General features: G+C 38.3%; 1 protein-coding gene across 2 annotated transcripts in view; it reads right to left on the reverse strand.

The window, feature by feature from the left end:
• The window catches only part of Adamts20 (ADAM metallopeptidase with thrombospondin type 1 motif 20), a 175948-nt gene that overhangs the window by 127983 nt on the left and 30622 nt on the right, over positions 1–17343 (reverse strand). For both annotated transcript variants that reach the window (XM_004668531.2, XM_004668532.2), the window contains exons 4-7: positions 14526–14755; positions 6248–6331; positions 4919–5043; positions 3704–3744 (exon numbers count right to left, since the gene is read on the reverse strand). In XM_004668531.2, coding sequence (XP_004668588.2) covers positions 3704–3744; positions 4919–5043; positions 6248–6331; positions 14526–14755 — 480 coding nt within the window. The remainder of the gene's footprint in view (positions 1–3703; positions 3745–4918; positions 5044–6247; positions 6332–14525; positions 14756–17343) is intronic.

Raw genomic sequence — 17343 nt, forward strand, 5'->3', positions numbered from 1 at the left:
AAAAAGCCCAGGCCCGGATGGATTCACTGCTGAATTTTACCAGACTTTTAAGGAAGAGCTAACACCATTGCTTCTTAAGCTTTTCCAGGAAATAGAAAAAGAAGGAATTCTACCAAACTCCTTCTATGAGGCCAGCATCACCCTGATACCAAAACCAGGCAAAGATAGAACAAAAAAAGAAAATTACAGACCAATCTCCCTCATGAACATAGATGCAAAAATTCTCAACAAAATATTGGCAAACAGAATACAAGAGTATATCAAAAAGATCATTCACCCTGACCAAGTAGGCTTTATCCCAGAGATGCAGGGATGGTTCAACATACGCAAATCTATAAATGTAATACATTACATAAACGGGTTGAAGGACAAAAATCACATGATCATCTCATTAGATGCAGAGAAAGCATTTGACAAAATCCAACATCCCTTCATGATAAAAGTCCTACAGAGACTGGGAATAGAAGGAACATATCTCAATATAATAAAGGCTATTTATGACAAGCCAACAGCCAACATATTACTAAATGGGGAAAAACTGGAAGCTTTTCCACTAAAATCAGGAACAAGACAAGGGTGTCCACTGTCCCCACTTCTATTTAATATAGTTTTGGAAGTCTTAGCCATAGCAATAAGGCAAGAGACACACATAAAAGGGATACAAATGGGAAAGGAAGAAATCAAGTTATCATTATTTGCAGATGACATGATTCTATACATAAAGGACCCTAAAGACTCTACTAGCAAGCTGTTAGAGCTGATCAAAACCTACAGCAATGTAGCAGGATACAAAATAAATACACAGAAATCAGTAGCCTTCATATATGCTAACAACAAACACACAGAGGATGAAATCAGAGAATCACTCCCATTCACAATTGCATCAAAAAAAACAAAATACCTTGGAATAAACCTAACCAAGGAAGTAAAGAATCTATACAATGAGAACTTTAAAACACTCAAGCGAGAAATTGCAGAAGACACTAGAAAGTGGAGAAACATCCCCTGTTCCTGGATTGGAAGAATCAATATCGTGAAAATGGCAATCTTACCTAAAGCAATCTACACATTTAATGCAATCCCTATCAAAATTCCAAAGGCTTTCTTCATGGAAATAGAAAAAACAATCCAAAAATTCATTTGGAATCACAAAAAACCTCGAATATCTAAAATAATACTGAGCAACAAAAAAGAGGCTGGTGGTATCACCATACCTGATTTTAACCTATACTACAGAGCCATAGTAACAAAAACAGCATGGTACTGGCACAAAAACAGACATGTAGATCAGTGGAACAGAATAGAGGACCCAGATGTAAGCCCAAGTAGCTATAGCCACCTGATATTCGATAAAAATGCCAAAAATACTCATTGGAGAAGAGACTGCCTCTTTAGCAAATGGTGTTGGGAAAACTGGATATATATCTGCAGAAGGATGAAAATAGATTCTTCTCTCTCGCCATGCACAAGAATTAAGTCCAAATGGATTAAAGACCTTAACATCAGACCGGAAACTCTGAAACTGCTAGAGGAAGAAGTAGGGGAAACCCTTCAACATATTGGTCTTGGCAAAGACTTTCTGAATACAACCCCAATTGCTCAGGCAATAAAACCACAGATTAACCACTGGGACCTAATGAAATTACAAAGATTTTGCACCGCAAAGGACACAGTGAAAAAAGCAAAGAGGCAACCTACAGAATGGGAAAAAATCTTCGCCAGCTATATATCTGATAGAGGATTAATATCTAGGATATACAAAGAACTCAAAAAGTTAAATAATAAGGAATCAAACAAGCCAATCAAAAAATGGGCTATGGAGCTAAATAGAGAGTTCTCAAAGGAAGAAATACGAATGGCATATAAGCATCTAAAAAAATGTTCTACGTCACTAGTCATCAGGGAAATGCAGATTAAAACTACATTGAGATTCCATCTCACTCCTGTCAGATTGGCCACCATCATGAAAACAAATGATCATAAATGTTGGCGGGGATGTGGAAAAAAGGAACCCTTTTGCACTGCTGGTGGGAATGTAATCTGGTCCAGCCATTGTGGAAAACAGTGTGGAGGTTCCTAAAACAGCTAGAGATTGATTTACCATATGACCCAGCTATAGCACTCCTAGGCTTTACCATATGACCCAGCTATAGCACTCCTAGGCATATATCCAAAGGACTCATCTCATTTCCTTAGAAGTACATGCTCAACCATGTTTATTGCTGCTCAATTTATAATAGCTGGGAAATGGAACCAGCCTAGATGTCCCTCAACAGATGAGTGGATAATGAAGATGTGGTACATTTATACAATGGAGTTCTACTCAGTGGTAAAGAAAAATGACGTTATGAAATTTGCAGAAAAATGGATGGACCTGGAAAGGATTATACTAAGTCAGGTAACCCAGGCCCAGAAAGCCAAGTGCCACATGTTCTCTCTCATATGTGGATCCTAGCTACAGATGACTGGGCTTCTGTGTGAGAATGAAAATACTTAGTAGCAGAGGCCAGTAAGTTGAAAAGGAGACATAAAGGGTGGAGAAAGGAAGGGAGGAGGATACTTAATAGGTTGATATTGTATATATGTAATTACAATGATTGTAATGGGGAGGTAATATGATGGAGAATGGTATTTCAAATGGGAAAGTGTGGGGGTGGGGAGGGAGGGAATTACCATGGGATATATTTTATAATCATGGAAAATGTTATTAAAAATTTAAAAAAAAAAAAAAAAACCTGGGGTTGAATGTGGTGGCACATACCTTTAATCCCAGCACTCAGGAGGGAGAGGTAGGAGGATTGCTGTGAATTCAAGACCACCCTGAGATTATATAGTAAATTCCAGGTCAGCCTGGGCTACCTTGAAGACCCTACCTTGAAAAATCAAAATAAATAAATAAGTAATTTGGTGTATCTTATTAAGTTTAATTCATCCTGAGTATCTCTTATACAAAATAGTTGGAACAACAATGTTTCAGACTTCAAGTTTCTCATATTTAGATAGACTTTAAAAACAAGCTAAACTTTTAAAGGCTTCAAAACCTGAAATTTTTTTTAAAAGAATTATGGGCACTCAGAGGTTTCACACTGTGGGCATTTCAGATAGGGCTTCTCAACATAGCTAGGAGCTGAGCAGCTCTAATCGACAAAACATAGCCCAGCTCTTTTAGAAAGACTCACAATAGGAAAACACTGGGATTACCCACTCCCCTAATAAAATATAGATGTATAACTGTGGGTCAACTATGATACAGAAGCAAAAAAGGCCTAAAGCTGCAACAGCAAAACTCATAAAGCAGCAAAATCAATGACTTGTTTACAACCACATGCATAGGTAATTATTTTCCAAAAGATGGAGAGCACTGAGAACGAGTAGATTCATGGTGTTGATTACCTTTTAGGGAAAAGCGAGAAACAGGACTGACATGGACCATGCAATAGAAGTCGCCAACTTCTGTTACATAAGGTGGTGGGGCCATGGTGCTTCACTTGTCATCCTGCCTTAAATCGGCACATAGGTCCTTGTGTTGCTTCTCATGAGTAGAGTTCTAAGATACTTTAAATTCAATATGCAGGCTATGCACAACACTTAACATTCAATAACAAATAAATAACACTTCTTGATAGTCTATAAAGTTTACAACCAAAATATTATTTTAACGAGTTCAATAACCGTATTAAACTAAATCTAATTAAGAACTTACCTAACGTGTCACACTTCTCTCTAGCTCCACAAATGTCTTCCCTTCAAATAAAAGATGTAGAAACATTTTCAGAAAACGTGATTTCCATAAATGAAAACATAAAACTTTAACTATGACAGGACTACTACCACAACTAACTTGAAAATGTAGTTTCTAAGCTCTCAAAGAATTTTAAAAGTTAGTTGATGCTACATCCATGCATAGTAATGAGCAACAGATACGACATAGAAGTCAATACTGTAAGATAGCCAAAGCCTTAACCCTGTTCAGTACATGTTGGATCTCCATGCCTTTACACTGTATATAGAACAAGATTTTCTCTCTTCTCAATAATTTACTGCTGCCATGAACTCCTAGTTACTTCAGAAGTCCTCTGATCTTATCAGTCTGCATACTTGTTCTTTCTTCTGCATTGCTGAGTTCCTGGACATGCAGCTCATCTGTTATCTTTTCTCTTTCCTGTGCACTCTTCTCATTGCTCTTTCTCCCCCACCACCCCTCACATACACCCTCATTTTAAATCTGCTACTGCCCACCTCTCAGTTTGATCTCTAAAAATACAAGGCAGGACCTTGAATTCTAACGATGTGCATAAAGTTAATTCTGCTTTAGTTTTGTGTTATTTTGTTTTTGTTTTAAGGATAGAGTACATGGGCTACAGGTTTTCACTTTAAGGTTTTAGAAAGCTGACATTTCCTTGAGGTTGACTGCAAAGGATCTCATTGTAAATCAACCATCTAACAACTAACACAGAAACTCTATATTCTGCCACTGTAAGTGATGCTGAAAGAAAGAGTTAGTCCTGCATGTGGTGCTAATAAAACAGAAATAATTTTAATAGTAGACTCTGTTTTCACAGAAATAAATAAGGATTGAGACCAATTCAAGCAAAGGCAGACTGATAATTATTTTATACACTGAACATCAGAACAAGGTACAGAGAGACAGATATAGAGGGGAATGAACAAAACCTGCTCTCAGTTCTGTAACTATGTATTTCTAGATAGGATTTCCAATTGTTTCATTATGTTGCTGATTTCATAAGGAACTACCCACAATTCCAGTCAGAAAGAATATATTCTCATTCTGTAAAAGTTTTTGTGAACACTTTTATGTATTACTAATAAAGAATTAGGAAAGCAAGCAGTATCAGTTCCTATGCAGGAGAGAACTAGCAGAGAACTACAGTGTACAAACTGATTTCTGATTCTGTACCTAGTGATGAGAACAGCAGTGTCATGGTGGGAAGGGTGTGCATCATCCATGATATTCTGGGTCTGTTGCCATAAGCAAAAGTTGCGTAATGTGGTGGCTGCATTAAAACTGATTACTGGTCCTTCCTGTAAAGGTAACAAGCAATGCAATGTAATGTCAAACATTTCAGACCTATTTTCCTCCTAAGCTTATTCAAATTCATACAATTTATAACATTACATTTTTTACAGGCAAATGGAAGAGTGGCATCTACCCTTTTTCTTATATTTAATTAAGCATATTTTGGTATGGTATTGGAAGTATACTAATGAGCATAGCTGCCTTCCAACCATACTTTACAATAACTTTTTTTTTAACTTATTTATTTATTTGAGAGCGACAGACACAGAGAGAAAGACAGAGGGAGACAGAGAGAATGGGCGCGCCAGGGCTTCCAACCTCTGCAAACGAACTCCAGATGCGTGCGCCCCCTTGTGCATCTGGCTAACGTGGGTCCTGGGGAACCGAGCCTCGAACCAGGGTCCTTAGGCTCCACAGGCAAGCGTTTAACCGCTAAGCCATCTCTCCAGCCCTACAATAACTTTTAATACATTGCTGGGATGGAAAAGATGGCTCCACAGTTATGATTCCTTATGCAAACAAGAGGGTCTGAGGAGGCCTGAGAAACTTCTTGAGTTTAATCTCCAGAACCCATATGAACAGTTAGAGTGGCCCCAGTCCCATAGGGGAGCAGTGACCAGAGAAATGCTGGAGCTCACAAAAGAACAGTGCAAGCTCCAGGACCAGTAAGAGACTCCAGCTCAAATAAGAACAGGCAGAAGAACAATAAAATGTTACATGTGACATTCGATTTGGACCATCACAGGCTAGTGCATCCTACTATAGGCAAGTTCATGGGGCACCACCATATGGGCACATTCAACTGCAAACACCTCACTGTACACACAAACAAGCAATAAATAAATAAATTCAAAGCACTGTCACTAAAACTGATCTAACATAATGATAAAATATTTAGTATAAAAACCTAATTATAAAAGATTAACACTCTAAACCCTTCAATATTAGGATTATAAGTGAATACTGAAGTGCTTTTCACTTAAGATTTTTTAAGTTTTTGTTTTATTTTTCTTACTTTCCTCGCTCAGCTCAACACACCTGTCATTCTATTTTATTTCCATCCCAAGAGAAGGTAGTAGTATCATCATTTTTCAAATTATACCTTTTAAAGTCTTTCAAAACTCTCATTTCTCATAAGACTTTTGTGATATACATGTAATACTAAAATTTCCTACAACTAAAATTGCTAATTATAGACCTTCTTTTTACCTGCTCACTGTGAATTACAACCAACTTTACAATCACTATGTTTATGAGGTTTCCAATACTTGGGTCCCTGTAGATTGCTGCAACCTGCAAGTAAACAAGAATAAATAAGCAAAAACAAATACTGCTTTACCACAGCACACTAAAGTCACCTTCATGCATCGGTCCTCCACTGCAGCTATATAGAGAATCTCCTAGGAGAGCTCAGGCCCCATCCTCATGCAGTACATCAGAATGTCCAGGTTGCTGAGCTGACACCAGTACCTTTTAAACTTCACCTGTATTCCAGTGATTCTCATGTGAAGGCAAGTCTGGAAATTAGTATCTTAAGTCTAGCTACTCACATCAGTGCACGAATTGCCATCATCCACATTACCTAGAGACGGTAGGAAGTGCAAACTCAGAATCTATATTTTTAACAAAATCTCTGAATGATTTGAATGCATAGTAGAGTTCAGAAATTACTGTTAGGGGTGATTCAGGAAAACATTCACTTTGTTCACAGTCATAATCTACAGTTCACAGGAACCTAAAATTCCTATTCTGATGGGTTTGCCTAACAGTGTTTATTTCCACATGTGTATTACTATTACTTTTTGACATTAAGCACTATTGGAGTCCAGGGTACTAGAAGAGATTCATCTAGAATCACACTAACAGCTGTAGAGGAGGCTGTAACTCACAAGGTGATCCTTAGTTCTCCAGGGCTAGGGGATGCCAGAAGTCTGTGAGGCACTCCTCAGCCTGTATGTGGGTCATTATGCATGGCTAAGAGGCTATTCATTCATTCCTTCATTCCATAGTTCAAATCCTCTTCTTATAGCCCTCATAAAGGCTAGCTACCACCACAGAAGGAAAGTCTTCCATGGCCAGTTCCTTGTCTCAAACCCCTTGAGAGGCACTCAACCTGTGATGCCTTTGCAAAGAAAACCATTTTTGCTGCCTAAATCACCTTCTTAGGGGCCACTGGCCCAGTCAAGACAGTTCATTGCTTCAGTGTGCTGGGTCTTGTGTGTTTATTAATTTCATATTCCATATCTTTGCTTTTTTTGTCCAGCCATAAAGATAAAGAAGAGGACATGGTCTCTGATTTTATGTAGCAGTTTGCCAGAAATACCAGTACCAGGATTCTCACTCCAACAGCCCAAATTACTTCAACATGATGTGTAATAAGACTCTTGTCAGTGTCTAAGGGCCTCCACCAGCACCAGACCAAACATACCTTTGGGCTACTCACACAGAAGGATCAAGTCAGCATGAGCATAAATATACATTCTAGCATCTTTGCTAGGGATGTAGCTGTGTAATCACTACTACTTAGGGCTTTGTCATCTCTACCTGCACTGACACCTTTCACTTAGTTGGAAGCGTTCTTTGGGCTAGGGTGGTAGTAGTCTAGTTGGGTTGACAGTAAGTTAAAACAAAGAAATCAGATGAGTGGCAGTTTCAAACAGGTATGTGAGGACTGCAGTATCATTCACTTTTTAAAATTGCAAGTTCAGTAAAGACAGAGTTGAATTTATAAATATTGACTTTATAGTTAATTTGAAAAAGTTTATCAACAAAAATAGCTGACCCATATTTGTAACTTCAGATTTGCCCTTTGATCCTGTGAGTTTAGTGGTAGTATTTTTCTAAGTCAAATAATAAGGTCAACAGGATACCTCAAAAATATTTACAAAGGCTTCCCCCTCTCCAAAACAAGAAAACAGTTGTAAAGACTTCTATACCAAAGGAGAACATGAATTCCCAAGACTCCAGAGAAAAAGGAGCTCAAAGACAAAGAAGGCCTAAACAGTTAATTACTATACTTATTGCCCAAATGTACTGACTACAGATGACCACCCAGATATCATAATACTACCTGCAAAGGATGAATTTCAGAAAAAAATAGACACTACAAATTTATCAAAAAGTGATCCCTGCCCATTTGCTATAATTTGGAAACATACTTCCAGTGTTCTGAAACGTGATTTTTAAAAATTTACTATAGAAAAATATTCTTAAAATATATTAGAGAAAGATAATACAAATAGATATGATGCAAGGTAGGTAGTGGCTATAAAGCAAAGTTCTTCAAGTTAAACACTGTCTAATAGCCCCTAAATAATTATTCCAATGAGTCTAATACAAGGATTAAGTGATTAATTATACAAATAGCAATTGTAGCAGAATCTGTGCTATAGAGATCAATCCTCATAGCTACCAACCTGAAAAAGAATTTCAGGGGCTGCAGCAATGGCTCAGCAGTTAAAAGAGCTTGATTGTAAAGCCTGCCAACCTGGGTTAAATTCCCCAGCCACCACATAACTCAGGTACAAAAAGTGGTGCGTGTATCTGGAGTTAATTTGCAATGGCAAGAGGCCCTGACATGTCCATATACAATGCTCTCTTCCTTTCTCCCTCTCTTTAAGAAATAAGAAATGAATATAATTTTTCTGCACAAATGCTTTCGAGAATAAAAGATTTGCCATGTAATAACTGTACGTACAAATGTAGTCATGTAAGATTATAACAAAGTGAAAAATTTCTTACCACCTATTAACACTGTAGCTATCACGACGTGGCACACACATATACAAACATACACAGTGGTGTAAACAAACCTGCCATGCTGCCAGTTATAGAGAAACATAACATACACAATCATATACAGTACATATATAATAACGGAGAATGTTAATAAATGGCAATGTTACCAACTTAGGTGCTTATTACATCACATTTTATAATCTTTGTACTTATTGAAAAAATGCTTACCCTAAATTTGTATGCCCATATTATACTGGCATCACCTCATATATCTCGTGTTTACTGCATCTCTTCATTACACCATTTTCTCTTGTGCTTAATTTGTGTTATTTTTTTCATCATTACCCTAGGAACAATAGACTCTTGGTAGCAAAGTAAATATGCTGAAAAAATAATTGTTCAGGCTACAGAGATTTCTCAGTGGTTATGGCACTTGCTTGCAAAGCATAACAGCCTGTGTTCAATTCCCCAGTTCCCACATAAAGCTAGATTCTCTCCTTGCAAATAAAATAAACAAATAAAACTATTTTAGATGTCATATGTCATTTAAATGCACATGTAAATACCATCCTAACCTGATGCTGCTGCCTAAATTCACTCAGGGATAAAATCTTTAAAATAGAAAATAATAGACTGTTTCTGCCCATTTAATACACATTTAATTTTTCTGTACTACAATTCTGGGCTTCTTCACTAATAATAATTCCAATACTTCTCTAGTATCAGTATTTTATAACACAATACTGAATAAGTAACAGTGAATTAAACCATGCTTATTATATCTATATTGTTGCACTCATTAAATTATTGAAAAAATGTTTAAGGTGTTACCATAATTGTTTGTTCAGGATAGATTAAGAGTAGACAATCTTCTTTCTGAATTTTGTGTATATAATCTATTAACTCAATTTAATTTTTGTCCCCATTATAGGTAAAGCTTAACATACAAAAACATTTTCATCACCTTGAGCTTTTCTCTGGATAGGTTACTATGATATTCCAAATCAAATCACATTTTTGTCTTATTCCTAAATTATGATCAGAACACCATAAAGAACTTGAGTGTGTGTATGTTTGATTAATACTACTGGTGACTTCTACAAGGTTGGAAGAACATATACAAGACCAGTGATTTGTGCTTCATCTGGAGACATGAGGTGGTGTTTCTCATAAACCTTTAGAGCTAATGGGAGCTTGTCACTTTTTCTGTTTCCTTTAACATTGTTTATCCTCGATATAGCTGAGATCACTTTGTTTTAACCAATAAAACAATATGTGCACAGAACCTTAAAAACCTGCTGACTTCTCTACATCCTCAGTTAAACATGCTTTCAAATGAGAGAATAAAAAAATGAAGGAAGGACCAGGGATTCAGAAGTCATCTGAAATATGGTCCTAAGGGGAGAAGTTAAAGTAAAAGCCCAAATATCTCAAAGATTTACTTGTCCCTGATTTTTTTCTACTTCACCCATGCTTTGAATAATCCACCCTTTCCTCAACCTTGCTTCATCCATCTCCCCAGGTGTGGTGGTTTGATTCAGGTGTCCCCCATAAACTTAGGTGTTCTGAATGCTAGGTTCCCAGCTGATGGATATTTGGGAATTAATGCCTCCTGGAGGGAGTGTATTGTTGGGGGCGGGCTTATGGGCTTTATAGCCAGTTTCCCCATGCCAGTGTTTGGCACACCCTCCTGTTGCTGTGGTCCATCTTCTGTTGGCCAGGGGGTGATGTCCACCCTCTGCTCATGCCATCGTTTTCCCCTGCCATCGTGGAGCTTCCCCTCGAGCCTGTAAGCCAAATAAACCTCTTTTTCCCAGAAGCTGCTCTTGGTTGGGTGATTTCTACCAGCAATGCAAACCGGACTGCAACAGTAAAGTGGTACCGAGGAGTGGGGTTGCTGCTAGACACCTGACTGTGTGGCTTCGGCCTTTTGAAGCTGATTTTCAAGAGGACTGTGGAAGGAGTTGAAACCTTGGCCTAAGAGATGCCTTGCAGTGCTGTAAGTACAGCTTGATGGTCTATCCTGGTCAGAGCTGAAAGACCTGAAGGCAGTAAGAACTATGGACTGTGAGGTTTGGCTTATGAGGGTGAGAAAGAGCTGTGCCTGGACTGGGCTAGCAGTTTGTGTGAGAAGCTTGCTCTTGTGCCCATGTCCTGAGAAGTTGTGCAGGGTTGCTTAGCGTAGAAATGAACTGGTGTGTGCAGAGGGATATGGCACAGAAAGGAAAATCTTTGGGTGAACTGCTGCCCGTTCAGCTGCAACTGAGAGATTACAACCTTTCAGACTGGGCTAGCTGACCTGCGCTGGGGCAACAAGAAGAATGTAGACTCTTTAGAAGGGGCCTGAATGCTCAAGGAGTGTCCTGTTCTTCAAAGTCTGCTTTATTCCCCCCTGGATTAACAAATTGGCACCCTACCTGGTATTGTGGAGTATAAGAAATGCTGGAAAGAGGGTCATTGAGTTTGCAACACGGTCTTGTGTTTTGGAAATGGCCATGGGCAGTGTGAAGCAGGTTTGCTGGTTGCCTGCATAGAGACCCCATGGGGCCATGAAGATGGACCGTGGCTTGCAGTGGAGACCCAGTGGAGATGCCGGGACCATGAGATGGCTGCCGAGGAGCTGCCGGCCCCGGTGAAGTTTCCCAGGACTGCGAGTAGCCTAGCTGGAGGGGCGGAATTGGAATGCCAGAGACTTGTTGCTGGTTAGAATTATCGGACTTGAAGATTTTTCACTGGCTAGATTTGCTGGACTTGAAGCTACAGAGTTTGATGTTTGCCCTGGTTGTTTTAAATCTTGTATTGGTTGAATGTTTCTTTGCTATGCCCAATGCCATCTTTTGCAGTGTGAAAATTAATTCTGTGCCATTCTGGGTTTTTTGAGGTTATATTTTGGTATTATGGCTCAGTTAGAAGATCTTGAACTATGGGGATGTATGAACATCATTGGGATTGATAAAAACTATGGGGACTTTTAAAGTCAGACTGAAAGCATTGTATTTTACATCATGTATGGCTATCAGTTTATGGGGGCCAGGAGCGGAATGTGGTGGTTTGATTCAGGTGTCCCCCATAAACTTAGGTGTTCTGAATGCTAGGTTCCCAGCTGATGGATATTTGGGAATTAATGCCTCCTGGAGGGAGTGTATTGTTGGGGGCGGGCTTATGGGCTTTATAGCCAGTTTCCCCATGCCAGTGTTTGGCACACCCTCCTGTTGCTGTGGTCCATCTTCTGTTGGCCAGGGGGTGATGTCCACCCTCTGCTCATGCCATCGTTTTCCCCTGCCATCGTGGAGCTTCCCCTCGAGCCTGTAAGCCAAATAAACCTCTTTTTCCCAGAAGCTGCTCTTGGTTGGGTGATTTCTACCAGCAATGCAAACCAGACTGCAACACCAGGACTGGAAATTTAGCATAAACTTCATCCATTGAAGTCCCAGCCCCACTGAAATCCTAGGAAAGGTATGCATTGGTCTCTTGCTTCGAGCAAAAGCAAACACAAGTGTTTCCATATTTTGTTCTGAGTGAACTTTGGCTTTAAAACTCCCAAGGCCCATTTCAGTTATTTCAAAGTATGCCACAGTATCTCCTTGACTCATGATTTTATGTAAAATGAGGATGACAACTTGTGTGAATATGGTAATGTCACCCAAAATGGATGTAGCTATTCTAAAATGACTCAAGTGTTTCTTTGCTTCGTCTAGTCAGTATGGCCAAAGCTCTGATTTCAGCTATTATCCACCATGCTTCAAATACTGTTACCATTATAAAATCCAATATGTTCCTTATGTATCTCCCTCTACCCACTTGTCTTAATAAATATCATCTCTTTTAATATTATCAGTTACAAAATTTATCCCAGTGTTCCACATAATTGACACACTGTGCTACACATCAACAGACCTCCTTGATAGCACAGTTCTCATTGGAATGTCTACAAACAGGTGGGCCACACTCATATCCAGACAAATACACCCACTTAATTACTTTGGATATAAAAATGAATAATGTAATCAGGATAAAATTATATCTTAAGCCCTGTGCCATTTTAAAATTTTAAGTTAAGCATACAAATTGAGTGTCTATAGTGACACCATTTTATAAAGTCATCATCTTTGTTTCTTGTACAGTATGGCACTCAAAAATTGTCACTTTGGGGCTGGAGAGATGGCTTAGCAGTTAAAACGCTTCCCTGTGAAGCCTAAGGACCCCGGTTCGAGGCTTGGTTCCCCAGGTCCCACGTTAGCCAGATGCACAAGGGGGCGCACATGTCTGGAGTTCATTTGCAGAGGCTGGAAGCCCTGGCGCGCCCATTCTCTCTCTCTCCCTCTATCTGTCTTCTCTCTGTGTCTGACGCTCTCAAATAAATAAATTAATTAATTTAAAAAAAAATTAAAAAAATTGTCACTTTTATTTTAACTACTTTTTCATTCTTTATTTCAGTAACTATTTATTGAGCACCCATTTTGTTCCCAAAACTGCATTTAGGAATATCACAAGAATTTAAGATAGTCAGGAATAGGAAAAATGAGAGGATCTTGGGATCTTTAGTCACAATGAATATAACTGTGGAACTCTGTCAGACAGAAATAGACAGTGACTTATAGATGTGTCTTGGCCAAGTTGTTTCAACAAAGTGGTGGCCCTGAATTTCCTGAAGTGCAACAGAGATACTTCCAGCCATGAAGCATACTCTAAATCCTCTGAACCAGCACCAACAGGTACCTACAATGTGTCAACTAAACAGGACAATTATAAACATGAAATGGGGTGATTTTTAGTAACTATTACAAAACAATGGTCCTAAATTCAGGAATGCTCAGGGAAGGATGGTAAGAGTGCGTTGATCTATACACATGCATGTGTGTGTACATAATAGGGCAGCTATGATCCTGGTACCACCGTTGCTGGACAGTGATATTAATCTCAGAACAAAAACTTATGTTCCATAGTCCCTAAAACATCTCTACTAGCAATATATTTATAACTTAAAAGAGATGGAGCAGCAATCAAAACAGTAGCCCCCCCCCCATTCAGAAAAAGGGTGATGTTTTAAAATTAAGCTTTGGGGGTGGGGATATGGCTAAACGGGTAAGATATTGCTGAGCAAGCATGAGGACTTGAGTTTATATGCCCATAATCCGCAAACCAGACACAGCAGTATGTGTCTGTCATCCCGGTGCTCCTACAGGCAAATGGTGGAGCCTATCTGCGGCAATGTGAGGATGAGGACTGACACTTGCGGTGGTCTTGTGACCACCATACATGCACCGTGAAACACAAAAACGCATGCTCACAAACATAAAAAAAAATCAAATCCAAAGAGCAATGCAATGAGAACATTCTGTCAGTAGAGGGCAGACACCACTCATGTGATGGAGCACAGTGCAGCCGGGAGATTTTCCATGGTGTTAGAAATTTGTTCCAGTTACTGAATGGAGTTCTCGGGCCAGGCACATGCAACACAGCCTATAGGCTGCATGCAGCCCCATACAAAGTCATAAAGTTACTTAAAACATTCCGAGAAAAAATTTTGACACTTTTGGTAACTCAATTGTGCAGTCCTTGTGTGAACTTTTAGATGACATCACTGAACATTGTAAAAGGTTGGACACACCTAAATGAAATGCTAATTTTAGCTTGAATCTAGATACAGCTAGCTTACATCTAGAGTTGGAGAAACTATTTTTAAACCACATGTGAAAAACACTAAGTTGAACATTTTGGGCATGACAGTCTATATTCCCCTACTTACGATGGACATAAGAGTGAGGACATAATGCTGCAAGTTCTGCCCATGGTGATGAAGCATCTTAGCATCGGCTGTCACCATGACCTCCACATATCGTGGGTATGATAAAAAACGTCTCTTCCTGGAATGTAACTGGCTTCTTTCATCTTCCACTGTTATTTCCTTCTTCATATTAAGATCACTTGTACCACTGAAGTTTTGAAATGGTAAAGCAGTTCTCTTTACTTGATTGTCTGAGAGGATAAAATGATACAGTTGTCAAACTAGTTGTGACTAAATATTGCACAGAACAGAATAATTAAAATATTTAATACTTACACAACTGCTCCCAATATGAAACAACAAAAAGACTAACACAAAGTGTTATTTAACGCAGCATTGTATGGTGTTATCATGAACATTACTTGTCATGGTAATAAAAAGTTCACAAAGTGCTCACATTCTTATAGACTACACTAACAGTACTGTATAAGTTCACAAATTGCTCACCTTCTTATAGACTGCATTAACAGTAAGTCTTTCAACAGATCTATCTATTCACATTTATTTAGTACTGGGTACAAACAAGTATAAGAAGTTACTGTATATTTTTCAGTAGGCAAATTGGGTCCTTACATCACTAGTAATATTTAATCTTAATACAGAAAGCTCACTTTCTGTTGGATAAAGCTTCCTAAAATATAGACTACAACAAACTTTTGTTATACAGCATGTGAAAGCAACACTAAAACCACCCTTTGAAAAACCATTTCCAAATAGGCATCAATTCAAAACCAGAAAGTCGACTGATACTTAATAATCTATGTGGTGATTTTTATTTATATGTAACATTACTGAATGTTGCAGTTACAGGTGCTACTTTAAGTATTATTCATAGAGACTGCATTTAAGTTTTTGATTACTTGTGCTAATGGGTAAGCTTCACAGGTTAGCATGTGTTCCTTTCCTATTTCCTTTGCCTTCATCTTGTACCTCTTCCCTCTTGTCTACTTTCACCTTTTCCTGTTAATCTTGATGAAATTGTATTCTCAACAACAACAACAACAAATGCACCAAAGAAGTCAGGTAAAAATAAAAGCCCTGAGCAATTCATAAACCAAATAACCAGTAATCAATAATCAAGAGTTTGCTGCAACATAAGGATCAAGCATGTTTTCATGTATATACTTCATTACTGAGACAACCCACTCCATTTTAAGAATATATAGAATTATATGGCTGTAACAAACAAAGCAAGGTCTTAAACATGAAGTTTCCATAGAAGACCTTCTTTTTCCCATTCCTGAAGTCATCTAGCCTTCAGCATTATTATGTTCTTAGGCTTGGAAAGGATTTCAGTAGAAATTCTGAAAATTTAGTAAGCTGAGTTATCAGTCTTAACACTGTCCCCTACTCTCTTTTTCTTGGGTACCTTATCTACCAACTTATCAAAGAACAATTAGTTGACCTCAGAGAATATGCCAGATATAACTAATATGTATAAATTTCCAAGTTATCAATAAAAGGTAAATGTTTTTATTTGTTCATTAATTCCAGTTATTAGAAAGGCATTTATTAAGTGTCTAAGGATACTAGGGATGTTTGGACAGTGAGGAGCAAACAGCACCTCACAAAGTTCACACAATGGTGGAGAAAAATATTAAGCACATAGTTGAGGATAAAGTTGTAAGTGCCTGAAGAGTCTCAAGAATATTTCCAGTTAGAGATCAAAGAAAATAGGATTCTACCTACCAGGACAGCTAGCAATTTGAAAGCTAATGAAAAATTATTGATATAATTTCTTTGAAAGCTATCTGACAATTTCAAGATAGACATGCATCAACTCCAGGGGCACTGCAATTCAGACCTAAAAGTACATCAGGGAGAAGGAAAGGATATGCCCACAAAAAGATTCAGGATCTGTGTGGCAGGGATGCACACCAGTTACATGCAGTCTCCACAGTGGAGACACACCCTGAAGACTTACATGTAGCCTGCACAGCAGGGGTATACACTAAAGGAACAGAACACCAAGCCTAGAAACAAACTCTGTACATGATGAAATGAACCTAAAGTTGCTACACCACTTAGTATAGAAAAATAAGTTCAAAATTTATGAAAGGCCTAAATTAACACTGAAAACTGGAAAACTCCTAAAAGAAAACATGGGGAAAATTCTCATGAAGGCAAGAAAAGCAAAAATCAATGACTGCTACACAAAAGCTTCTTTAGCAAAGAACACACAGAACAGTGTCCTCATCTTACAAAACACGAAACCCAATGTGTATGCATATTAAAAACTGCCAAAAGAAATTTGATAATCATTAACACAAACTGAGAAACAAAAAAGTACAATTATACGTCTTCTAAAAAAGCTAAAATGTAAAAAGCTTGATAGTAGCAAGACACGGTAATGTATCATGGGGTAACCAAACATTTCATATACTGACAGATGAATGAAAACTGCCATATTCACGTGGAAGTTTTCAGTGTGGGCAAGGAAGCTTGGATATAACAAAAACTTTGTGGAAAATATACTTTCTAATTGAGAGAGATATACAATTGGCATGCCACGGTCTCCAACCAAAGCAATCAAGTCCCAGACACTGTGCCACCTAGTGCACACATGCAAACTTGCACACTTGTTCATCTGGCTTATGTGGGTTCTGGGGAGTCGAATTTGGGGTTAGGCTTCACAGGCAAGCACCATAATCACTAAGCCATCTCTCCAGCCTGAAAAGGTATTCTTTTTTAATATCAGCATATAGGGTTATATGTAAATCTAAAAGAAAGGCAGACCACCAAAGCAAAAGAGATGTCCAGTAAAAGTTGCAATTTAATG

This window comes from Jaculus jaculus, chromosome 6 (assembly GCF_020740685.1).
Source record: "Jaculus jaculus isolate mJacJac1 chromosome 6, mJacJac1.mat.Y.cur, whole genome shotgun sequence".
Classification (NCBI taxonomy): Eukaryota; Metazoa; Chordata; class Mammalia; order Rodentia; family Dipodidae; genus Jaculus; species Jaculus jaculus.